The sequence below is a fragment of the Pteronotus mesoamericanus genome, unplaced genomic scaffold (genome assembly GCF_021234165.1).
Source record: "Pteronotus mesoamericanus isolate MK-2021 breed Mesoamerican mustached bat unplaced genomic scaffold, CSHL_Meso_final scaffold_507, whole genome shotgun sequence".
In the NCBI taxonomy this organism is placed as follows: Eukaryota; Metazoa; Chordata; class Mammalia; order Chiroptera; family Mormoopidae; genus Pteronotus; species Pteronotus mesoamericanus.
This window is the reverse complement of record NW_026555319.1, coordinates 7,851,021-7,872,741: the sequence shown is the minus strand read 5'-3', so window position 1 is coordinate 7,872,741 and position 21,721 is coordinate 7,851,021. Positions and strand designations below refer to the sequence as shown.

The 21,721-nt window shown below is 39.8% G+C and overlaps 1 protein-coding gene across 3 annotated transcripts in view; it reads left to right on the top strand.

Moving 5' to 3' along the window:
* MED13L (mediator complex subunit 13L) overlaps positions 1-21,721 on the top strand; it is a 253,538-nt gene that overhangs the window by 207,994 nt on the left and 23,823 nt on the right. For 2 of the 3 annotated variants that reach the window (XM_054594116.1, XM_054594118.1), the window contains 10 exons: positions 1,969-2,700; positions 3,524-3,749; positions 4,744-4,849; positions 5,168-5,292; positions 7,867-7,966; positions 11,481-11,701; positions 12,006-12,211; positions 15,665-16,602; positions 20,265-20,444; positions 21,037-21,260. In XM_054594116.1, the coding sequence (XP_054450091.1) occupies positions 1,969-2,700; positions 3,524-3,749; positions 4,744-4,849; positions 5,168-5,292; positions 7,867-7,966; positions 11,481-11,701; positions 12,006-12,211; positions 15,665-16,602; positions 20,265-20,444; positions 21,037-21,260 (3,058 nt within the window). The remainder of the gene's footprint in view (positions 1-1,968; positions 2,701-3,523; positions 3,750-4,743; positions 4,850-5,167; positions 5,293-7,866; positions 7,967-11,480; positions 11,702-12,005; positions 12,212-15,664; positions 16,603-20,264; positions 20,445-21,036; positions 21,261-21,721) is intronic. The other variant, XM_054594117.1, reaches the window with a different exon arrangement.

The window sequence follows — 21,721 nt, the reverse complement described above, 5'->3', positions numbered from 1 at the left end:
CTGGAGTTATGGCTCTGTTTCCTCACCAATATCTTGTATCCCTGGGGTCTTTCTTTTAGTTATGCATTCTAGTCCATTGACTTCCAAATATTTATCTATAGACCTGACTTCTCAAAGGTACTCTAGTCTTGTATTTTTTAGGGTACCTCCCAAATCACGTACCTTATTGTGGTCATTTTTATCACAATTTTCTCAGTCTAGAAACTTCAACATTTACTTTTCTTTATTTCCTAGATCAGTTTTATCATTGCATTTTAAAATGACTTCCTTTGAAATGTCCATTGTAGGCATTCTACTTTCCTCACTTTTTTAGCCTCCATGTGTTTCAACACTATTTGGACCTGCCTCTGGCTGCTTCCCACCACTGGGCCACCCGTGTCGTTAGCCCTCTGAGGCTGATCTTCCCGCTGCTTGCTTCAGTGAGGTCCTTTTCTGTTCAGAAATTTGCAATACTTGCTGGTTACTTACTGGCATATTCCTAATTCTAACCATTTCACAATGTAGCTGAGTCATTAAATGCAATACAAAATAAGACTTTATAAGATTATTCACTTTGCAAAAAGCCCTTCCTTTGAAGAGGCTACCATAAAATCTCTATCAAAGGACAGATGTGGTTAAATGCTCTCTGAGAAAATCCAAGAAGTTGTCTGTAAATGACTTTTAGAATGTCAGTTTTAAAATAAGCACCCTTAGAAGGTATAATTGAGATATTCTCAGATGAGGCATTGATCTCTTACTGTGATACTGTGCTCTGGGGACTGAAAGCACAGTTTTTGCCTTGGTGACAATAGCTTTATGCTTAAACAGCCTTCTTCAAAGTCTGGATTTTTGTTTTTTAGAGGAGCAAAGACTTTGGCAAGAGAGTTTCAGATTATCTATGGCAGGATTACCAAACCCATCATGGAATGGCCCGCTCCTTACACTGTTTAATGGCCCTGTGGGGCAGGGCGGCCACCCTGCTGCCCCACCGAACCACCCCCTTATGCCACACAAATCCGTTTTACTGCCCACTAGGGCATCATTTAGCGCAATGCAGCAGTAATTTAATGCCACCCTAGTGGCCTCAGAGAGTTACTGGAGAGCTTACATTTTTCCCTGGGAGTGATTTATATGTTGGGAGGAACTAGCTGACCTCCTGTATAACTTGGTTGCACAGATTAAACCTTGGCATCATCGAGGACTCTTTCTGAGCACTTTCTCATAGCCATCCTTGCCAAGAAGTATGTTACGATAAGAGCAGACTTGCTGTTCCTGCCTAGTTACTTCATATGAGTTTGGATGTGTGTTTACTCACAACTACCTTTTTTACATGCCTCATTTTAACTTGTATCTATAAGATTCAAAGTCGTCTTTTCCCCTCTTTCTGAGATTAATAGTGGCATATAAGGTTTCTAGTACATTTGGGCTATTAAATGTCCTTAGGATTCACCTTCATTACTCATTATCTTAGTTTCACACTTTGGGGAGAGTTGCGCAGTTATTTTATTCCTGATTTACAACACTACAAGCCATTATAAGTGATTCTATATTGGAGCTAATAAAGTGTTGTGTAATAGAAACTGGAAGCTTTTTTTCTCTCTTGCTTTTTTTGGGAGATGATCTCATAACTCTTGGCTTTAAGATGCAGTATGAATAGATTATTGAGACCCTCACCAAATTCGAAAGACTTGGGGATTTTTTCAAATCAGTAATTTTGTAGGGATTAGCAATGTATGAGTTTGTTTCTCAAGATCATCTCTTATGTTCTTAACTTGTATGTGATTGATTTATCACTTTCCATCAGGGTGTTTTGCAGTTTTTAGTCATTAAAAATATAATTAACACCTAGAGCCCTTTTTTATGTATTAGTACATCTAATGAGTACTTAAAAAGACATAACCTCGTCAGAGGCATCTCTTCTGTAATGTTATAATGATGCAGTTATTTTCATCTGTGTATTTGTTGACTTCATTTTAATTCTCATTTCAGGCATAAACTTTTAAAACGTTGTGCCATAGGACCCAATCGACCTCCCACAATATCTCAACCAGGGTTCAGTGCAGGACCATCATCATCTTCATCTTTACCACCTCCTGCTTCTTCTAAGCACAAAACAACAGAAAGACAGGAAAAGGGAGACAAGTTGCAAAAGAGACCCTTGATACCATTTCACCATAGGCCCTCTGTGGCCGAAGAGTTATGCATGGAACAGGATACACCAGGACAGAAACTAGGGTTGGCAGGGATAGACTCCTCCTTAGAGGTGTCTAGCAGTAGGAAGTATGATAAGCAAATGGCCGTGCCTTCCAGAAATACAAGCAAGCAAATGAATCTGAATCCTATGGATTCTCCTCATTCCCCTATTTCCCCTCTGCCACCAACACTCAGCCCTCAGCCACGAGGTCAGGAAACAGAGAGTTTGGACCCACCATCTGTCCCTGTGAATCCGGCCCTCTATGGAAATGGGCTAGAACTCCAGCAATTGTCTACTCTGGATGACAGAACTGTCCTCGTAGGCCAAAGACTGCCTCTGATGGCAGAGGTCAGCGAGACAGCCTTATATTGTGGGATCAGGCCCTCGAACCTGGAGTCATCAGATAAGTGGTGGCATAGTTTTCGCCTCCCACCCATTGATGATGCTGAATTCCGGCCTCCAGAGCTCCAGGGTGAGAGGTGGGATGCCAAAACGGAGGTAAACCCAGAGAGCACTGCATTGCAAAGGTAAGCGACTCTCCACACCGTCTGCCTGGTCATCTCTCTAACGAAGGGCCAAGGCCACAGGCTCCATGAGTCGGGGGCTTTCTTCCTCCCCTCTTTCGGCCAGACCTTCAGATCCAAAATGAAAGAGGCTTTCTTCACCCTTCTACAGTCTGCATTTGGAAAATGTTTAGAAGTCAGTGCTTTGTCGTTCGGGAGGTTTAACACACATGCCATTATTGAAACATGCTGGCATATAAAGGTCTCATTGTGGCATTTAATATACTAGCATTCCTTTGTTTTGGGCCTGCTGTTTGTTAATCGAAGAATATAGCTTTATGAGACTTTCCGTGTTACAGTCAGTACTTTGTTTCTTGACACTTTGAAGGAAGGCTTTGTATGTATTCAGTTATGTATTATCTGTCTGGTAATAATACTTAATATTTACAGTGCTTTTGAGCTCATTCTTAACAGTTTGCACAGGGTATCTCACTTAATCTTCACCACAACCATATTACCACCTTAATTTCATAGCTAAGAAAGAAACTAGGGTTATGCTGGTAGTAAATGACACAGATGGAATTCAAACCTAAACAATCTGTCCTGAGCCCATCTGTGCTTTTAAGTGGAATCCATGGAACCAGAGACAAAAACATATATTCCTGACAAAGGCTGCTAAGTTTTATTTAATTATGAATATAGTCACTAAAAGAAATTCACTATAGATGAATTAATTTTAAGTTTAGTTTAAGCTTTACAAATGCTTTAACTCATAAATGCTGCTCTTTTTAAGACATTAATCTTTTTACTTTATCTTGCCTACATTGTCATTTATTTTCCCTTTTAGACTCTTAGCACAACCTAATAAACGGTTTAAAATCTGGCACGACAAGCAGCCCCAGATGCAGCCACTCCTCTTCCTTGACCCATTGCCTCTATCACAACAACCTGGAGACAGTTTGGGAGAAGTCAACGACCCATACACCTTTGAGGATGGTGACATAAAATACATCTTCACAGCAAACAAGAAATGCAAACAAGGGGCGGAAAAAGATTCCCTGAAAAAGAATAAGGTACCATTTAACAGAGAGAGAGTCCAACATGGTGTGGGTTTTGGTCTCTGTCAGTGGAACGCGTGTGGGAAAACTTTTGAGGCAGAATGTTTGAAATAGTCTTGCCTGATTGCTCTGTCCCCATACTCATGCTCTTGGTACTATTGTATTGAACAGCATATTGTTCCCCTTTATGTCATGGCTCACCTTTGTTTAAAAGTCAGCCGAACATAAATGAAGCCTCATATTTTGCAGGCTATAGCTTGTACAGTGCATGTTTCCTCTCATATGCTAATTCTTGTTGGCCTATGCTCCCTGCTTATTTCTTTTCATTATGATTCCAAAATACCCAAAATGTAAAGAGAAAATGTTGATAACAGTATCTACTGTCTGTTGAGCGCTCATTGTGTTTACTGTGCCGAGCGCTTTATCTCTGTGTCTCTCTGAATTACTATCAGCACCACTCTAGACTGTGTCAGTATTAATTTCACTGATTTCCTTGTCACAGAAATGAGTACTGGGGGTGTCTGCTGTCTTTAGCCTTAAATTTTAAAATGCTATAAAATACTGCGCCACTTAAAGAGGTATTCTTGAGCATAGAAGTAAGATAATTAAAAGAGGCCAGTGTATTTCAGGAGACTGCTACTTACGTTCCTTTACAGAGATTTCTCTAGATCTAGAAAACTTAAACTAATTCAGCATCCAAAATGCTAAAGGCAGCTTTTCACACTTTGGCAGGTCAGTAATCAAAGGCCACCAGTACCATTTAGGCATAAAACCCTGATTGACTCAGAATGCTCCATAGGATTGAGGGGAAAGTGTGGGGGTTTTTGATTCTGTTTAAATTCAGGGACAGGGACATATCTTTTATTTCTTTTGGTTGCATAGACCATGGTTTATCATACTTGTGCTCATAACAAGTTCCATTCTACCCTCTAATTCTTTGTGTTCTCCCTCATATTCCACACTTTGGGTTGGTGTTCATGTGTTTTGTTTGGCTGAATTTATTATACAGTCAGAGGATGGATTTGGTACCAAGGATGTCACTACACCAGGTCATTCCACGCCGGTGCCTGATGGGAAAAATGCCATGTCTATTTTCAGTTCTGCTACTAAAACAGGTGTGTACAATGATTATTTGCCTCACTTGGATTGTTGCTAAAATAAAATGCGAGGGAGATACGCTTCTCACTTTAAAATTATATTCTTATTGTAATAGCAGTAATTCGATCTCATCTTTAATATACTTTTCATAGTTTGTTTTTCAGTTCCTTTCAAAACTGATAAACATATTTGGAAATAATTGTCTCTAAATTTAGCTGAAAACATAGGGAAAAAATTCACAGGCAGGTGTTGCACATTGAGATCCGTGCCCTCTCCTCACTACTTCTCTCTTAATGAAGTTGCTCATTCTGTGTCTTTTGTCTCCTTTTCCACAGATGTCCGGCAGGATAATGCTGCTGGCAGAGCTGGCTCCAGTAGCCTTACGCAGGTGACAGATTTGGCACCTTCCCTGCATGATTTAGACAACATCTTTGATAATTCTGATGACGACGAACTTGGGGTGAGTCTGCCACAGCCACACAAACAAAAATGTTCCTAAATGGAAGGACTTTCTTCAGTGTCACAGTATTTCTTTATAGTTCAGTCTGCTGAACTTGGGGGCATTTAGTTCAGATTCTTAAATATTCTTCAAAAAATACTTGTGTACTATGAAAGGATTCTAATAGTTATTAGTGTAGTTGTAACATTCCTTGGGTTTTACTTATTGATGGCTTTTCTTTATTAATGTTATTCCTGGTGTAAATACTAAAATCTTTCTCAATTTGTTTTTCAAAATCCTTTTAAATAAGACCAATAGAAATGTATTATGTAATTCTTTTAGCTCTGCATTTTGAGGAATATACCAGTATAATATATACTTCTTAAGGTTATGGCATTATCGTAGGGAAATAGAATTTATGCACATAGATGTTAAATAATACAAGGCATCATGTGATTAAAGTGACAGATAATAATTCTCATTCTTTGGAGAACAGTGGCGCTGAATCAGGAAATTTGCATTCTTGTCCTCCCCACCAGCTCAGTGCCTTTGGACCAACAGAAGTGCCTGTTATTTTTGAGGTGCCTAGAAATTAGTAAGATCGGCTCTCTCTCCAAGGAAATCAGTTTATTAGCTTATTTTTCTTTTATTTATGTTTTATCTTCCTTCCCATTCATTTATTTTATGTATTTGTTAATCATTTGATGATTAGTTCCTTTGTGGCAGGTACTTGAGATTACAAATATTATCAAATTACCATTCTTATAGTTGAAACACCCACAGACTTCAGGAGCAACAACATATAAATAAAGTTAAAATTATGCTTATTGCTATGAGGGGAGTAACCTGAATCTAAGGATGCTGGATACTCAAGTACAAAAATGACAGACGAACAGTGTTTAACTTAAGGATGGAAGGTTAAGTAGGAATCAGATTTCTAAAGCCCTTTCTCACTCTAAAATGTATCTGATTAACAGATATTATACATCATTAGTATTTTAAGTACTTAGAAGATCATGAGATCATAATGGCCTCAAAGAGTGAATATGACTTGAAATGTGGAAAGACTGGGTTAGTGGGATGTGGGGGAGGGACATTAATTTGAGCCTGCAATGAGTCCTGGTTACACAGTGAGAACAAACTAGCTGGGCTTTGGCTGATAATGAACAGACTATTCCCTGGGTCTGTTTTCAGAATGATGGGTAAGATCGGTGGGACTAGGAAGGTTCTCGGCTATGCTCAGTGCTGTGGACTCTGAGCTGTGCCAGCACCGTGGTCCTCTGAAGGCTGCTGAGAGTAGAACTGACCTGGTAGCAGTGAGTGCTGGCTCTTGTCGGTGTGGCACACAAAGCAGGAGCGCGCGAGAACCTGAATTCAGGCAGGGGCTGCATGAAGGAAAAGGATATGGCAGCGTGGCGAACTTTGGTAGAAGGACACATTTCCTTGTTGTTGATCCAGACATGGGAAATCCTTTTTAAACTTGATGATCTCCCTAAAGCCAAGCATGACCTAGGATTGGTTTTAATGCTCCTGAGGGCTAGGTTCGGTGCTTTGCTGGTGATGGTGGGAGCAAAGCATGAAAAGAAAAGGAATAAAAAAGAAGTAGAAAGGGAGTGAGAAAAGGGGAAAAAAAGCAAGCATTGTGGAATAGCTCAGTACTGTTCATAACCACCATCCCTCATGATTGTGAGCCATTCATTGTACTTATTCTCTGTATAAATTATGAACTACTGTGGACTAAATGAAGCAATGGTTACTTTGTTTCTTGAGTATATTTTTAGTAAAATAATGTCACTGTACAAGGGGAGCTAGACATTTTCAATCTAATTTTTATTTCTCTGATACTCACCCTGGCAATTAATCAAGGGAATGGTTTACCTTAGAATTGTTTTTGCTAATTTACTTAACTAGTATCTGGTGTTGGGAGGCTGTTGTCCAAATTTTCGTCTCAAATGTCTTTGAATTTTATTTTACATTTTAACTGTCTGACATTGAATAAGTATACATTTTTTTTAAAAGTCTTCGATTTGTGAGGATCTTTGTTTTATTTTGCTTTATTTTATTTTCTCTTACTACCAATTTATTTGAGTTGTTACAGATAATCTTGCCTACTAAGAGAATTTGTTTTGAATAACAAATCCTTCTGTGTATATTTCAATATTTTATGAGATAGGGTTATTTTTTTTATGAAGATGAACAGTAACTGAACATAGGAGCAGAAGATACACCTTTTTGTGTGTGTGGTAAAAAGTAAAAGAATAATTGTTTGAGAGAGTTTGAGGCATCTCTTCTAGCAGCTTTCTCCCAAACAGGGGAAACCAGACTGACAGCCAATTGTTCGGTGAAGGCACCGCCCTAGTGTAATTGTTGCGTCCCTGAATCCCCTCCTCTGGTGATCTGGGAGGGAAGGCTTGCTGAGACCTGCGGGCTCTGCTTTGAGGGTGCTGTCTGCCCTCACCGGAGCGAGAAGACTCCGGCACCCAGGTCCTTGTAGTTGAGAAGCTTGTAACCATCTCCTTTGTTTCACTGTTTTCTGGTATTGTTAGAAGTTCACCAGGTGAGCACTTAATAAGGGATCATCTTTTCTCTTTTTAGGCTGTGTCACCTGCACTTCGTTCATCAAAAATGCCTACGGTTGGGACTGAAGACCGACCTCTTGGGAAGGATGGAAGAGCTGCTGTTCCTTACCCACCAAGTAAGAAAAGGAAATCGAGCTTTGGCTTACTGCTTGTAACATACATGTAATATCGTACTCAGTGGTGCCTTATCTGAGAACCCTCTCCTTTTTTTATTTCCTTTTAACAAAATATTAACTGTGAATTAAACTTGTATAAATTGGCATCCCTAAGATGGCAGGCAGCTAAAAGACCATCTTAATTTGAATTCCTTGGCCCTTTGTTTTCAAATTAGGGATTAACTTTTATGTCTAAAATGTGGAAAACATGTTCAGTGTTTGTTTTTCTAATAGCCCTTTTCCTAGCACAGAGTAATTTTTCAGAGCAATATTCCACTATAAGAGCTTCTGTAAAATGTTTTAATTTTCATAAATTAATTCACACAAGGATGAGTACTGTTTGTTTTCTGTGGGGTTTTTTCCTGATTTATACTGAAGTTTTTGTGTTTCCTTTTGAGATCAATATTATGTATGCTGACAAGAAGAGAAACTTCCTTTTTTCTACTTATTCTTTACCCCAAGAAACCACATTATTCTACAGAAGAAAAGAAAGTCAACGTAGCTTGTATGGATACTATGAAGCAGAAACATAATCCCATTGCAAATCATTCTTTAATACCTTCTCATTAACTTTAGCTGGTAATGAGAACAAATTGAGGGGAAAAACCACCATGTCATAGGGATGAGTCAAAAAGTTTTATGAACCTATAAATGTGGAGCTGATTTACTGAAATGTAGAAGTGTGAAAATACAGAGATTGGGTTTTGACAGCTTTAGTGGATCCATAGCTTTTTTAAATATGCAAGGCTTTCTCAAGCATGACATGTATGGAAATGAATAATGATAGCCAGCCAGTTGCTGTAGTTTTTTTAATTAAACATTTTTCTTTTTTTATTACTCTGCACTGCAGAATTTTACAAACATGGAACTCACAGATTAAAAGAACCAGTGTTAAAGTAGATACATATGGAATATGTCAGATGAGTGAATTTTTTTTCTTGTATTAAACTAGTTAATCCTCTATCTTTTTGACATTAAGTGATATGCAGTGATGTTACATGTTAACATGTCTGATAACTTGTCCAAGATTATTCATTCACAAGCCATCCTTCTGGTTACTGTCATTGCCCAGTAAAGTATATGGTGTACTCTCTTATTTCCCTCATTTTTATTCAAAATCAAATTGTTTTAAAAGGAAGCTACTCAATATTTTGTTAAAGTACAGTTTGATAAAAGTCATTGAATTTGAAATGTAACAAACATATTAACATCAGGAAAATACAGATATGTAAGATTTAAGAAGGTTATTTTCATGTGTACAGAAGTATGTGTATGTGGGTATATACACAGTATTTCCTCCCAAGACAGGACAATGAAAATAGCATGGCAGTAGCTTTATTGTATGTTGGGGTAGAGAGACAGACATGAAATTTAATGTCTAGAACAGCACCATCTAATAGAAATACAGGGTGAGCCACCAGTGAGATACACGCAAGCTATTTTAAATTTTATACTACTTGTATTTTTAAAAAATATTAAATTAACTTTAATAATACATATTAAATAATGACAGTATCCAAAATACTGTCATCTTACAAGTATCAGTGTAAAAGCAATCAGTATAAAAGATACTGAGATATTTTACATTCTTCTTTGTACTAACTCCTTGGAACCTGGTGTATATTTTACATACGCGGGCACATCTCACTTTGGACAAGGCCCATTCTGAGTGCTCTGTAGACGCATGTGGCTAGTGGATTCGGAGTTGGACAGGTACAGGTCCATAATTATTCATCCTTCATTGTAATGAAGAAGAAAGCAACATGCAGTAACAACTAGGTATATAGCAAGTAACAACTAGTAATATCAAGTTAAGTACCTGAGACCAAGAAAGGGTAAATTATTCAGAATTACATAATTGTTTAACTAGGAAACATTGTAAAAATCATTGAATCCAGAGGTGCTCAACACTTTTCTGCCTCTGTGTGCCTATGTGGAGGCTTCCCCCTCCCCCTATAAGACAAAAGAATGAAGCAAAGCCTGGTGAGAATCACACATCTAATCAAGCCTTCCTTTTTAGATGAAGGATCTGAGGTCCCTAGAGAGGACGCCACGAGAGCATACCAGTGCTGCACTGGGAGCACCTGGATTGTGGAACTGCTTCTCATTTAGACAGCTGTGCCTTAGACTCTAGCCCAGGGGAGAGCGTGGTGCAGTTATTCTTTATTAATTTCTGATTCAGAGCTAGAAGTCACATCATCATCTATTCAGTGGCTACTATTTGCTTGTTTAAATGTTGAGGTTGCTAGAAACAGCAATACGATTGGAAATTAGGACATCGGATGCCATTCCAAATCACTGACTCAAACTTGTGGCCCCAGATTTATAAGTGAATTTGCTGTACAGGGCACCCCCTAGTGGCCATATTTCACAACCACAACTTGCATTACATTATATATACTCCTGCTTTTAAGAATCAGTGCCTTGATGAGTTACTGTTGATAATGGTTAACCTAGGGCATTAAAATAATTTTTTAAATGGATTTTTCTCAGTATTTCTTGAAAGATACTTTTTTTCTCAGTTCTCAGTAAATCGTCTTTCGGTTCTAGGTAGGTTTGTTAGTCCTAACTATGAAGTTTAATTTTAATGTCAATTTGGAAAGAGTGTGGAACCATTTTCTCAAAGAACAGTGAATGTTGTGGATATGTCAAACTAGCTGAGTAATCCTACTACATAAAAACCATCATTATAGCTTTAAGCAATTTTTCTTTTCTAAAATACAAGTGCTTGGTGGATTTTTCTATGTAAAATTTGCTGCATAACAATTATTATATATTTCTGAAATATTTCATACATACTTGTAATAGTGATAGAACTTTTAATAAAGCGGTTACTCCCTCCAGTTGCTTCCAGCTTCTTAGACTTCTCAGGGAATCAATTGTTGAAAGAAAAAAGTATGTACACTTTGTTCACTTCGTTAATGTGAGGCCAAATCCTAAAGGGGTATCCAGCCTTTTGGCATCTCTGGGCCACACTGGAAGAAGAGCTGTCTTGGGCCACACACTACACAAACACTAATGAAAACTGATGAGCAAAAAAAGTTTTTAAGTAAATTTACGATTTCGCATTGGGCCGCATTCATAGTCATCCTGGGCTGCAGGTTGAACACCCTTAATAGACCTAAAGGATCAAGAGAATAGTGATAAAGTTTCAGAGAAGTGTACCTTTCTGCTGATGGCCTTCTTCTCTGAGACTTCCATTATTAATATTCTGTTGTGTGACTAATCTGATCATTCATTTAGCATTACTTCCAATGCCAAATAGGGTTCCTGGCTATGAACTGGGATTTTTTTTTTTTTTTAATAAGTCCTGCCTGTTTAAAAAAATGGTTTCTTTCTTTTTTCTTCTCTTCCCTCCTTCCCTCACTCCCCTCCCTCCTCCCTCCCTCCCTCCCTCCCTCCCTCCCTCCCTCCCTTCCCTCCCTCCCCTCCCCTCCCCTCCCCTCTCCTCCCTTCCTTCCTTTCTTTCTTTCAGCAGTTGCAGACCTGCAAAGGATGTTCCCCACCCCTCCTTCTTTGGAACAGCACCCTGCATTTTCTCCTGTGATGAATTATAAAGACGGAATCAGTTCAGAGACAGTGACAGCATTAGGCATGATGGAGAGTCCTATGGTCAGTATGGTTTCAGCACAGCTCACTGAATTCAAAATGGAGGTGGAAGATGGCTTGGGAAGTCCCAAGCCAGAGGAAATAAAGGTAATTGCCACTATATTAACTTTACCAAGCCAGAGTTATTTTCAAGCAAATTCACTACATCTTGTTTAAAACAATACTGTCTTTATGCCACATACACATAAGTTGCCGAGAATTCTCTGAATTGGATCATGAGGTACATTGCTTGGTGTATTAATTATAGTGTCTTTTGATTAATTCAAAATTTTGGCATTAGCATTTTCTACTGATCAGATAAGAGAAATTCTGAGTTACAAACGTTTTTGTCCCTACCGTGCTGTGTCCCAAGTCGTTTACCAGCGTCACCAAGCTCACCTTGTCGTTGCAGGACTTCTCATATGTGCACAGAGTTCCAGCTTTTCAACCTTTTGTGGGGTCCTCCATGTTTGCTCCACTGAAGATGTTGCCGAGCCAGTGCCTGCTACCTCTGAAGATACCTGATGCCTGTCTGTTTCGGCCTTCATGGGCAATTCCTCCTAAAATTGAACAACTGCCCATGCCACCTGCAGCCACTTTCATTAGAGATGGCTACAAGTATGTGCTGCACTCAGTGCGATTTTTATCTCAACTAAGTATTTATTAAAAATGATGGCAGTAGTATATTATTTGAAACTTGTATTGGCCATTCATGTTTTTGTGCACATTATTTTGTGTTGAAAATGTGCATTATTTTCTAAACCAAATTTCATATATATGTAGAAATTAAGATTATTTTTGTAGAGAATCATGGCATTCATACTCATTCAATGTCAAATCAGTGGTTACTACAAAATCAAGCACTAGATTCATTTGGTAATATTTTGAGGGGGATGATGGCAAGTACTTTGTTTTATGTAAATTGGTGATTTTTAAATGTTTTTACTTAAGACCCTTTAAAACAAAGTATTAACGTAGACAGTGTCTCCGTCACTGACCCCACATCATGTAAGAAAGCAGCAACAGAATTGTGGTATGGGGGAAGGAAAAGGAGGTATTTATTGCATCCTGGACCAATTTCATACTGTGGTACTTACATACAGAAAGTGGTACTTAAATCAATAGTGTAGAATCAGTTTCCTATATAATTAATAACTTCCTAATAAAGTAATTTAAATGCTATTGAGTACAAGGCCACAAACTCCAATTTCTGTTGGGAACAGCTAAGCAATATGGGGATTAAATGGACTAGATAAACAAAAGACTTGGTGCTGTTGATGCTCAGTGTCTTTGTGAGGATTGTGAGGGACAGCAGGTGCCAGGGTCTGTGATGAGCTGTTGAGAGTACATACCATTTAAAGGGATATTTGCTATTTAATTGCAGCCAGTTGTTCAGGGAGGAAAGTGGGAGACTAGAGGGCTAGATTTTTGTGTAAATTTCCTTTTTAAATATGTTGACAGTTAATTCAAAATTTGTTGTCAGTTAATTCAAAGTGGCATTTTAAGAGGCAATAAGACAAATTTGTGGTCCAGATCCAGTCTGTAGGGTACTTATTTGTGACTGTAGAAAACCATCTTGATGATATCAGCTTTAATGCTTTAAATGGGCTTTATGCTTATGTATGTAAAGTCAGTATTAGAATGAAAAACTGGGACAGTGAAGCAGTATTTCGTATTCCTGGGAAGATATCACTAGAATGTCATAGAACCCTCAGAGGACTCTGTCTTTTTTGTTTTTTATGTATGACCTTGAGTGACCATTTTACCTGTCTTCCCTTCTTTAAAATGGATCATCCTGCCCTGCCTCTCACGCAGATTTTTGAAAGGCTGCAACAACTAATGGTTGTCAAAGTATTGTGGAAATAACAACTCACCAGCACTGGGAAGGCATATGAGTCCCTGGCTTGTCTTCTGGGGCTGTGCTCCAGTTCTGCTGTAGCTTATTTAATTATAGACTTGTGTGGCCAGCTCACAAGGGGCTGGCACGCAGGCGATGCAGCACCTTCAGAAACCCATTTGACAGGTGAATCTCTGACATACATAGGCTCCTAAAAAAAAAACCACACAAAAAACTGACATGAAACCCTGCGCTTTATGATAGTTTTAAATAATAATTTAGATCATTGTTTAGATCTACTAAATGTATTACTTGCCATCTAAAGAGTCTTGATATTCTAAACTGCCACTGTTCATAGAACTTTCTTTGTTTTGTATCTATCTTTCCAGTGCGGCATCTACAACCCTCATGGTGTAGCTCTGTCTCACGTGAAATGTGGCTAGTTGAGATCCAGACTGAATTTTTAGTTTTATTTAAGTGAATTTAAATTTAGCACACGGGGTTAGTGCCTGCCTTATTGCACAGAACAGCACAGTTCTGGAGTATGCAAAATCCTCCTGCTGTGTCTCCATCACTCTGGATGTCCCCCCCCACCCCGCCCCCACCACACACATGCTTGTCACACTCAGCGTACCAGCACTCATTTGCATGATGCCTATCACAGTCGCTGTGAGCAAACTTTTCTTCCTCTTTTTCACTGTTGAATATCCAGCATCTAGTATAGGGCTGGTACTCAGTTCATTTTTATTGACTGTGAGAAATAAGGTTACTATACAGACTAAACCATTCTTACTACCTAGGGAGCAATTAATTATTTATAAAGGTTTTTCAGTTAGTAGTCATAGTTCCTTTTCTGATCAGAACCGCATAATAATTTTAGAATTTGTTGAACAGGAAAATTTGAAAGGAGTCCAATTAGAGTAAAGATCATTTTTACATTATTTTGGTCTCAGAGATAGCAGTGATTGCTAATCAAGGTTTCTGGGTCATTTTTTATCTGTGCTCAAAAATACCATTGTGCCTCTGATTTAAAATTTCTTTAGAGAGCCTGATTTGGATTTTCAGGCTGGTCGTTTAGGCATAGCTAATTAAAAATCACAAGAAAATTATTTGAAGAGCCATTACTTTATGAATATGTAGTTTATTGGAGGAACATTAGTTTAAGCACATTATTAATAGCTTTCAAAAGGATACCAAGCATTAAACAAAAGCCGTGTTCTTTTGATACTTTCTAATCAGAAAGAATGGTCTCATGTGCTGGTTTACATGTATCTTTAAGAATGTACATCAAGAAAATTTTCTGCAGTAATAAAACAGCAGACATTGCAGATACTGTTCTGTTTTCCATGTGGTTATTCCAAAAAGAAGCCATTACTTACGAGAAAATAGCACAGTCCTATCAAGCCTAGGAACTAAAAGTAATTGTGCTATAGGTAATACATAGCATATTGAAATTAATAAGTGAACTAGAATTGCCTTTCACCCCACAGAAATCTTACAGGTTTGGAAATTATAATACAATATGTGTATTTTTGTGCCACCATCTAATTAATACTGACACCTCTTAACAGCATATATATTTTTATTTATTATAATGTAGTACCGGCCAGTGGATTTCCTAAAATAGAATTCCCTCATGGTCACACATTACTATTAAAATGCAAGCCTAGATAGGACTGCATTTTGAAAGTTAGAAAAATGTTAAATTTTCATGTGCATTTGATTATAACTACTTTAGAATCATATATAGATTATAGCCTCAGAGAACAAGTACGCCAGCAGACTTTCAATTTCAAAAAATGACAAAAATGTAATTGCAAATTAGATGGAAATTTCATCCTATGGTCTTCTAGCTAATTTAGCATCTGAACGCATGTGTTAAAGTTCCATTTAGTAGTCATCATTTTTTCAGAATTACATTGACCAAACCCAGCATCATGTTTTCTGTAAAAATACTAAAAGTTCCCTCAAAAGATTAAGATGAGGACTGCTTAAATGTGAAATGAGTAGAAGGAAAATGATTTATTCCTCATTCCTTGCTTTTTGCTTTCCCACATACTACATTGACTCCGTTGAATCCTCCTTTTTTTTTTTTTTTTTTTTTTAAGAGAAATTTGAGTATACCAAGTAATAGCAAGCATAAGCGCTAAGAAATGCACAGGCCAGGTCAGGGTGACACATGTGCATCCCAGCATCTGTGGCAGGCCTCTGATTCTCACTTGGTGCTGTTGCAGCAATGTGCCTAGTGTCGGGAGCCTAGCAGACCCAGACTATCTGAACACACCGCAGATGAACACACCCGTGACGTTGAACAGCGCTGCCCCGGCCAGCAACAGTGGAGCAGGAGTTTTGCCATCGCCAGCAACCCCTCGCTTCTCTGTCCCCACGCCACGAACCCCCAGGACCCCAAGAACTCCCAGAGGTGGGGGCACTGCCAGTGGTCAAGGGTCTGTTAAATATGACAGCACCGACCAGGGGTCACCAGCCTCTACCCCCTCTACCACGCGGCCCCTTAACTCTGTGGAGCCTGCCACCATGCAGCCAATCCCTGAAGCCCACAGTCTCTATGTCACCCTGATTCTCTCTGATTCTGTGATGAATATCTTTAAAGACAGAAACTTTGACAGCTGTTGCATCTGTGCCTGCAACATGAATATCAAAGGAGCAGATGTCGGGCTTTACATCCCCGATTCTTCCAACGAGGACCAGTACCGCTGTACCTGTGGGTTTAGTGCGATTATGAATCGCAAACTTGGCTACAATTCAGGACTCTTCCTGGAAGATGAGTTGGATATTTTTGGGAAGAATTCTGATATCGGTCAGGCTGCAGAGAGGCGCTTAATGATGTGTCAGACCACCTTCCTTCCTCAGATGGAGGCAGCCAGAAAACCCCTGGAGCCACCTGTAAGCCTTCTCCTCCTCCTCCAGAACCAACACACACAACCTTTTGCTTCACTGAGTTTCCTGGACTACATTTCCTCTAACAATCGCCAAACTCTTCCCTGCGTGAGCTGGAGTTATGATCGGGTGCAGGCAGATAACAATGATTACTGGACGGAATGCTTTAACGCCCTGGAGCAGGGCCGGCAGTATGTGGACAATCCCACGGGTGGGAAAGTGGATGAAGCGCTGGTGAGAAGTGCCACTGTGCACTCTTGGCCTCATAGCAACGGTAGGTGTCCCAGGATACAGGTGCGTTTTGGAGAGGGTCTTGGTGTGATAGCTTACACATTTTCTTTGTTCTCTGACAAAGTTTTAAATTTCATTTCTTAAAAAATAAGACAACCAAAATATGAGCTGTGTCAATATCATCCTAATTTCAAGGACTGGGGGAATGTTTTACATCGAAACACCTGTGGACAGGAGTAACCACTTTGTGAAAATTTCCTCCTGTATTAACTCCTACAGGCATTTCATAATGGAAACCTGTGACTGCAGAGTGTCTAAGTCGTGAAGAGTATACAGACTGATAATTCACACAACCTTTCATGTTTAAATCCACTCATTCTTCTAGGTCAGGTGTCCATGCTACATTAGAACCATGCATAGATTATAGCCTCAGTGACTGTATTTTCTCCTTCTTCCTGTTTTTCAATATTTTCTATCTCTTATAACAATGATCACATTTGACTTTGTGTTGCGGTTACTGGGCCATGTCATTGGCCCTCCTATTATTAAAAGCTCCCCTTGACAAACATTTTTGGAGGGGAACTCTGAGAGCGCCAGGCAGCTTGCTCTCTCCTTTGCTCATTCATTCACTATCAGTAATGTGGTGCGTCCTGGGGGTTAAAATCGTGACTGAAACAAACAAGGTACCTGTCCTCGGGGGAGTTTCTAATGTATTAGGGAAAATGGACATTACACAGAAGCATGTTGTTACAAACTGTTGCAAATGGTGAAGGCAAGGAGTAGGAGAACCACCCTGGGCTGGAGGTCCGGGAAGAATTCCTGGAAGAGGTAGGAACATTTGCAGTCACAACGATGAATACAGATTAACTGGGTAAAGAGAATAAGAAGCAAGGAATTGTGTCCCAGGCAGAAGGAGCAGAAGGAGTGGCAAGTGTGATGGCCCAGAGTTATGTAGAGCTTGGGGCTTTCAAAGAAATGAATAGAGGCCAGCAGGGGCTAGATTACCAAGAGCCTTTGGAGACATGTTGGCCCTTGGGTCTTCGTTCATAGAGTCCTAACAAGTCTTGATGGGTTTTATGAAGAGGCATTGACATCAGATTTTGTGTGTGTGTGTTTTTTGGTTTGTTTTTTTTTTTAAAAAGCATTCTTACCCTGATGAGGGCTGTGAACTAGAAAATGGGTTTGGGACACTAGGAGGGTATTATAGTTGACCAGGTAAGAAACAGTGGCTTGATTAGTGCCTTAGCAAAGTGAATGGAGACGTGGAAACATTCAAAAAATGTTTAGGAAGTAGCGCTGCAGGACTTGGTAATTGGTTGAATTTTGGGGGCTTAGGGAGAGAGCAAGATGTTAAGGAAGACACCCAGATTTGAGACTTGTATACCTGGACAGACAGTGGTGGTGGTCAGAGGTAAGTAGATTGGAGGAAGACCAGGTCTGAGGAGAGAGTTCATTGATTGAGTTTTGGAAATTGTAAAGATTGTTTTGAGATATCTGGGTGCAAACGTCAGGTAGACATTTGGGACTTGACGAGCCTGAAACTCAGAGGAGAAAGAGTAGTGGTCATACAGATAACACGTCAGAGGCACTGGGGAGGAGGAAAGTGTAGAACAAGGGGAGGGCCTGGGACAGGCTTTGCTGACTTCTGCCAAGTCACCACATTTCAAGAAGGAGAGAGTGGTCAACAAGCATTAAAATGCAGCTGAGCTTTTAAGGTAAGGGCAGTCTTGCACAGACAGTGAGAGCTGCTTCAGTGGAATGAGGGGAACGGAGGCCAGGCTAGAGGGATTACGCGAATGAAACGCAGACTCTGCTCCAGGCTTGTAGGGGCGAAGGTTGTGCTGGCTTCTTAGGTACAGTTTGAGCGCTGGAATAATAAAGTATGCCCAGAAGACAAAGATCCGTGGAGTAGGGAAAGACAGGTGCTTTCTGAGCTGGCCAAGGAGGGACACTTCTTGGACGTGGAGACTCCTAAGGAATTACTCAAAAGTCATACTCATTTTTATGACTGCTTAGGTTTAAGCAGCTTGCCCTGTACTTACAGGCCTTTAGTTATATCTCCTGGATGAATTTATGAAATAAAGTACATTCTTTCCCCTAAAGAAATGTGGCTGATTATCTTGATGTCCCTTTTACTAGATAGTGGCCTCCGGACAGAAAAGCAGCCTGTGTGGAGGAACAGTAGTGACACTTTTGGATATGAAGAAAAGCACCTTTTGTTGCAGGGGAGGGGTGGGTTCCAAATTCAGGTGCTTGGAGGTACCAGACATCATGTAAATGAATGACGCAGGGAGCCAGATTTGCAAGAAGCAGTGCCCCGAATTGTCTCCTTCCACAGCACACATTCTGTTCTCTATGCACAGGAATAGAGTTCACAGGCAGTTTTTCTGCTTTTAATCTGGTTCTCTTGGTCTGTCATTTTCCTGCTTTTGATAAAGCTGTGGGTGCAAGAAATCCTTTACTGTTTTCTTTACTTGTAAGAAAAAAGAGAAGCACAGGCTTGAGAGTAAAGATGATTAACACTGCTTCAGTCTCAGGCAGACAGCAGAGAGGACCGAGGAGAACTGTCTGAAGGGTTGGTCCCTCCTCTGCTCCAGCAAGAGGTGATCGTGCAGGAATATGGTCTCAGCCCCAGGGTTGCCAGGTCTCCCAGTTTTATTTAAAGAAAAGCTAGAGATGTAGATTTTTGCATGAGATTTCCTGGAGAAAATTACTCAAAATTTAAAAAAAAACCCAACTGTGTGGTCCCATCAGTTTGTTACCTGTGTTTGATTAAAGGACATAATCTTAAAATGCCTTAAGACCCCTAAGCACCCTGTGTTTCAGATTTTTTCATAGGTAAGCCTTAGATTTACCTAGGGAAAGGGCATGTACCCTTTCCCAATCAGCTAGACAAGTAAGAGGAAAGAATGGTCTTAAGGAACCCAGCTGTGTAGATTCATAGCCGATCACCTTGAACTTAATTAGTTCTTTAGATCGTTTTGAGAATTTAATGAGCATTATGGACCTTCTCTCCTGGGAAACATATAAACATATGTTCATGCATGTGTGCATGCAGTTTTGCATAGTGTCAGGTGTTTTTTCAAATTCTAGGTTAAGAATCCCTCCTGCCAGCAAGGGGACATTTGTTCTGAAACTATGAGTCCCCTCCCTTCCTCTGGATACTGTCCTGTTGTTGCTTCTGCCATGTTTTCATATGCTTCTCTCTGCGTTGAAGGGTTTCTTTTCCGTCACACATTTTGTATTGTGTGGAAATATTTTATAGTAAGAACATTTTTTAAAGTTTCCAAAAGCTTTTCCCTTTTCCCACTTACCACATAATCAAACCATTGATGTTTGTAAGTTAAGGCTATACAATAATTAAGAAACGTTTGCAGCTCTCTTGTGAGCATCCTTGGAAACAGGTTGTATGATTTTAACAAGTCAGGTCTATCCATCTTTCCACTTTTAAGCAGTTCTACAGTTAACCTCTTTATTTATATAGAGTAACCTATTTTCCCTTGTATTATTTCCAATAATAAATTACTTTTTCTACTTCAGTGCAAGAATATCTTTCCTCCTGGCTCTTAAGTATTTTAGAATCTACTAAAAATAGATTCTTCCACCAATGTCTTTGTCATGGATGTCCAAAATGATGGCAAGAGAGAGGACCAATCTAGTCTCCCTTTATGATTTTTGTTTCTTTTCATTTAATGTCTGTTCCAGTGCTAGACATCAGCATGCTCTCCTCCCAAGACGTGGTCCGTATGCTGTTGTCCCTGCAGCCCTTTCTCCAAGACGCCATCCAAAAGAAACGCACGGGCAGGACCTGGGAGAACATCCAGCACGTGCAGGGGCCGCTCACCTGGCAGCAGTTCCACAAAATGGCAGGCCGGGGCACCTACGGTACGGTCCTTCCCTGCTGAGCTCCTGCTCATCTTTTTGTTTCATGAAAAGCAGCTTTAGTTACTATCGAGTCCTTGCTTCACTGACAAAATGGAATCTTTTTCTTGATGACTTTAAAGTTTTATATTCTCTTTGTTTTCCTAAAGTCAGTATTGAAGTAAGTTTTCTAAACATTGGTCCTCAGGGTCAATGAGGAAGATAATCCCTAAGTGGAGTATTTTTATTAGAGTTTCATCTTCCTGATCCTTATGCATTTTCATTTGAATGAACTTCTTCATAGTCAGGAACAAAGGAAGTGACATAATGCTTCTTGGAAAAGGAACTTTAACTTGTTTCACTCTGCCCTCTGGTTTTACTGAACCTTTGTAGCCATGCTCTGACTCATTTGGTTAAGTTCTTTATCAGGGGCCGTTTAATGCGAGGGTTTGGAAAATACTTTTAAGAGTATCATGTCGACCTGAGTACATGATGCTCAGAGTACAATGAAGCGTCTGATGCCAGAATTAAGACTGATGTGCCGGGAGCATCTATATTGTTCAGGTTGTGGCTAACAGACTGTCAGGCACCTTCCTAAACTGCAGTGTTGTTTCAGGTTCAGAAGAATCTCCTGAGCCGTTGCCGATCCCCACTCTGCTGGTAGGCTATGACAAGGACTTCCTCACCATCTCGCCGTTCTCCTTGCCATTTTGGGAGAGGCTGTTGTTGGACCCGTATGGGGGCCACCGTGATGTTGCCTATATTGTGGTGTGTCCAGAAAATGAGGCCTTGCTCGAAGGAGCCAAAACTTTCTTCAGGGACTTGAGCGCTGTATATGAGGTGAGAGGTCTGGACGTAGTTTTTATAGCATGAGTCCTCAGGTTGTTTCTGGTTATGATTAAATTTAAAAGAATAAATATCTTCAAAATAGATCTCAGAGAAAACTTGCAATTAGTTGGAGGATAAAGGATAGAATTAAGTTTTTCTAGAAGTAAATTGTTTTCCCATCTTGGCTTTATATTTTATTAGATTTAGAAGACTTTCCTCTACCAGCCCTTACCACATATCTTAAAGTCCTCTTGCTGTTTTCCCCATTTATGTGTTCAGATTTAAAAGTGTTGCTCTGATCGGTGTGGCTCAGTTGTCTGGGTGGCATCCCTCAAAGCAAAAGGTTGCTGGTTGGTTCCCTGTCAGGGCACATGCCTGGGTTGTGGGTTCAGTCTCTGGTCTGGGTGTGTGCGAGAGGCAACCGATCGATGTATCTCTCCGTCCCCTAAGGAAATAAATAAGATCTTTAAAAA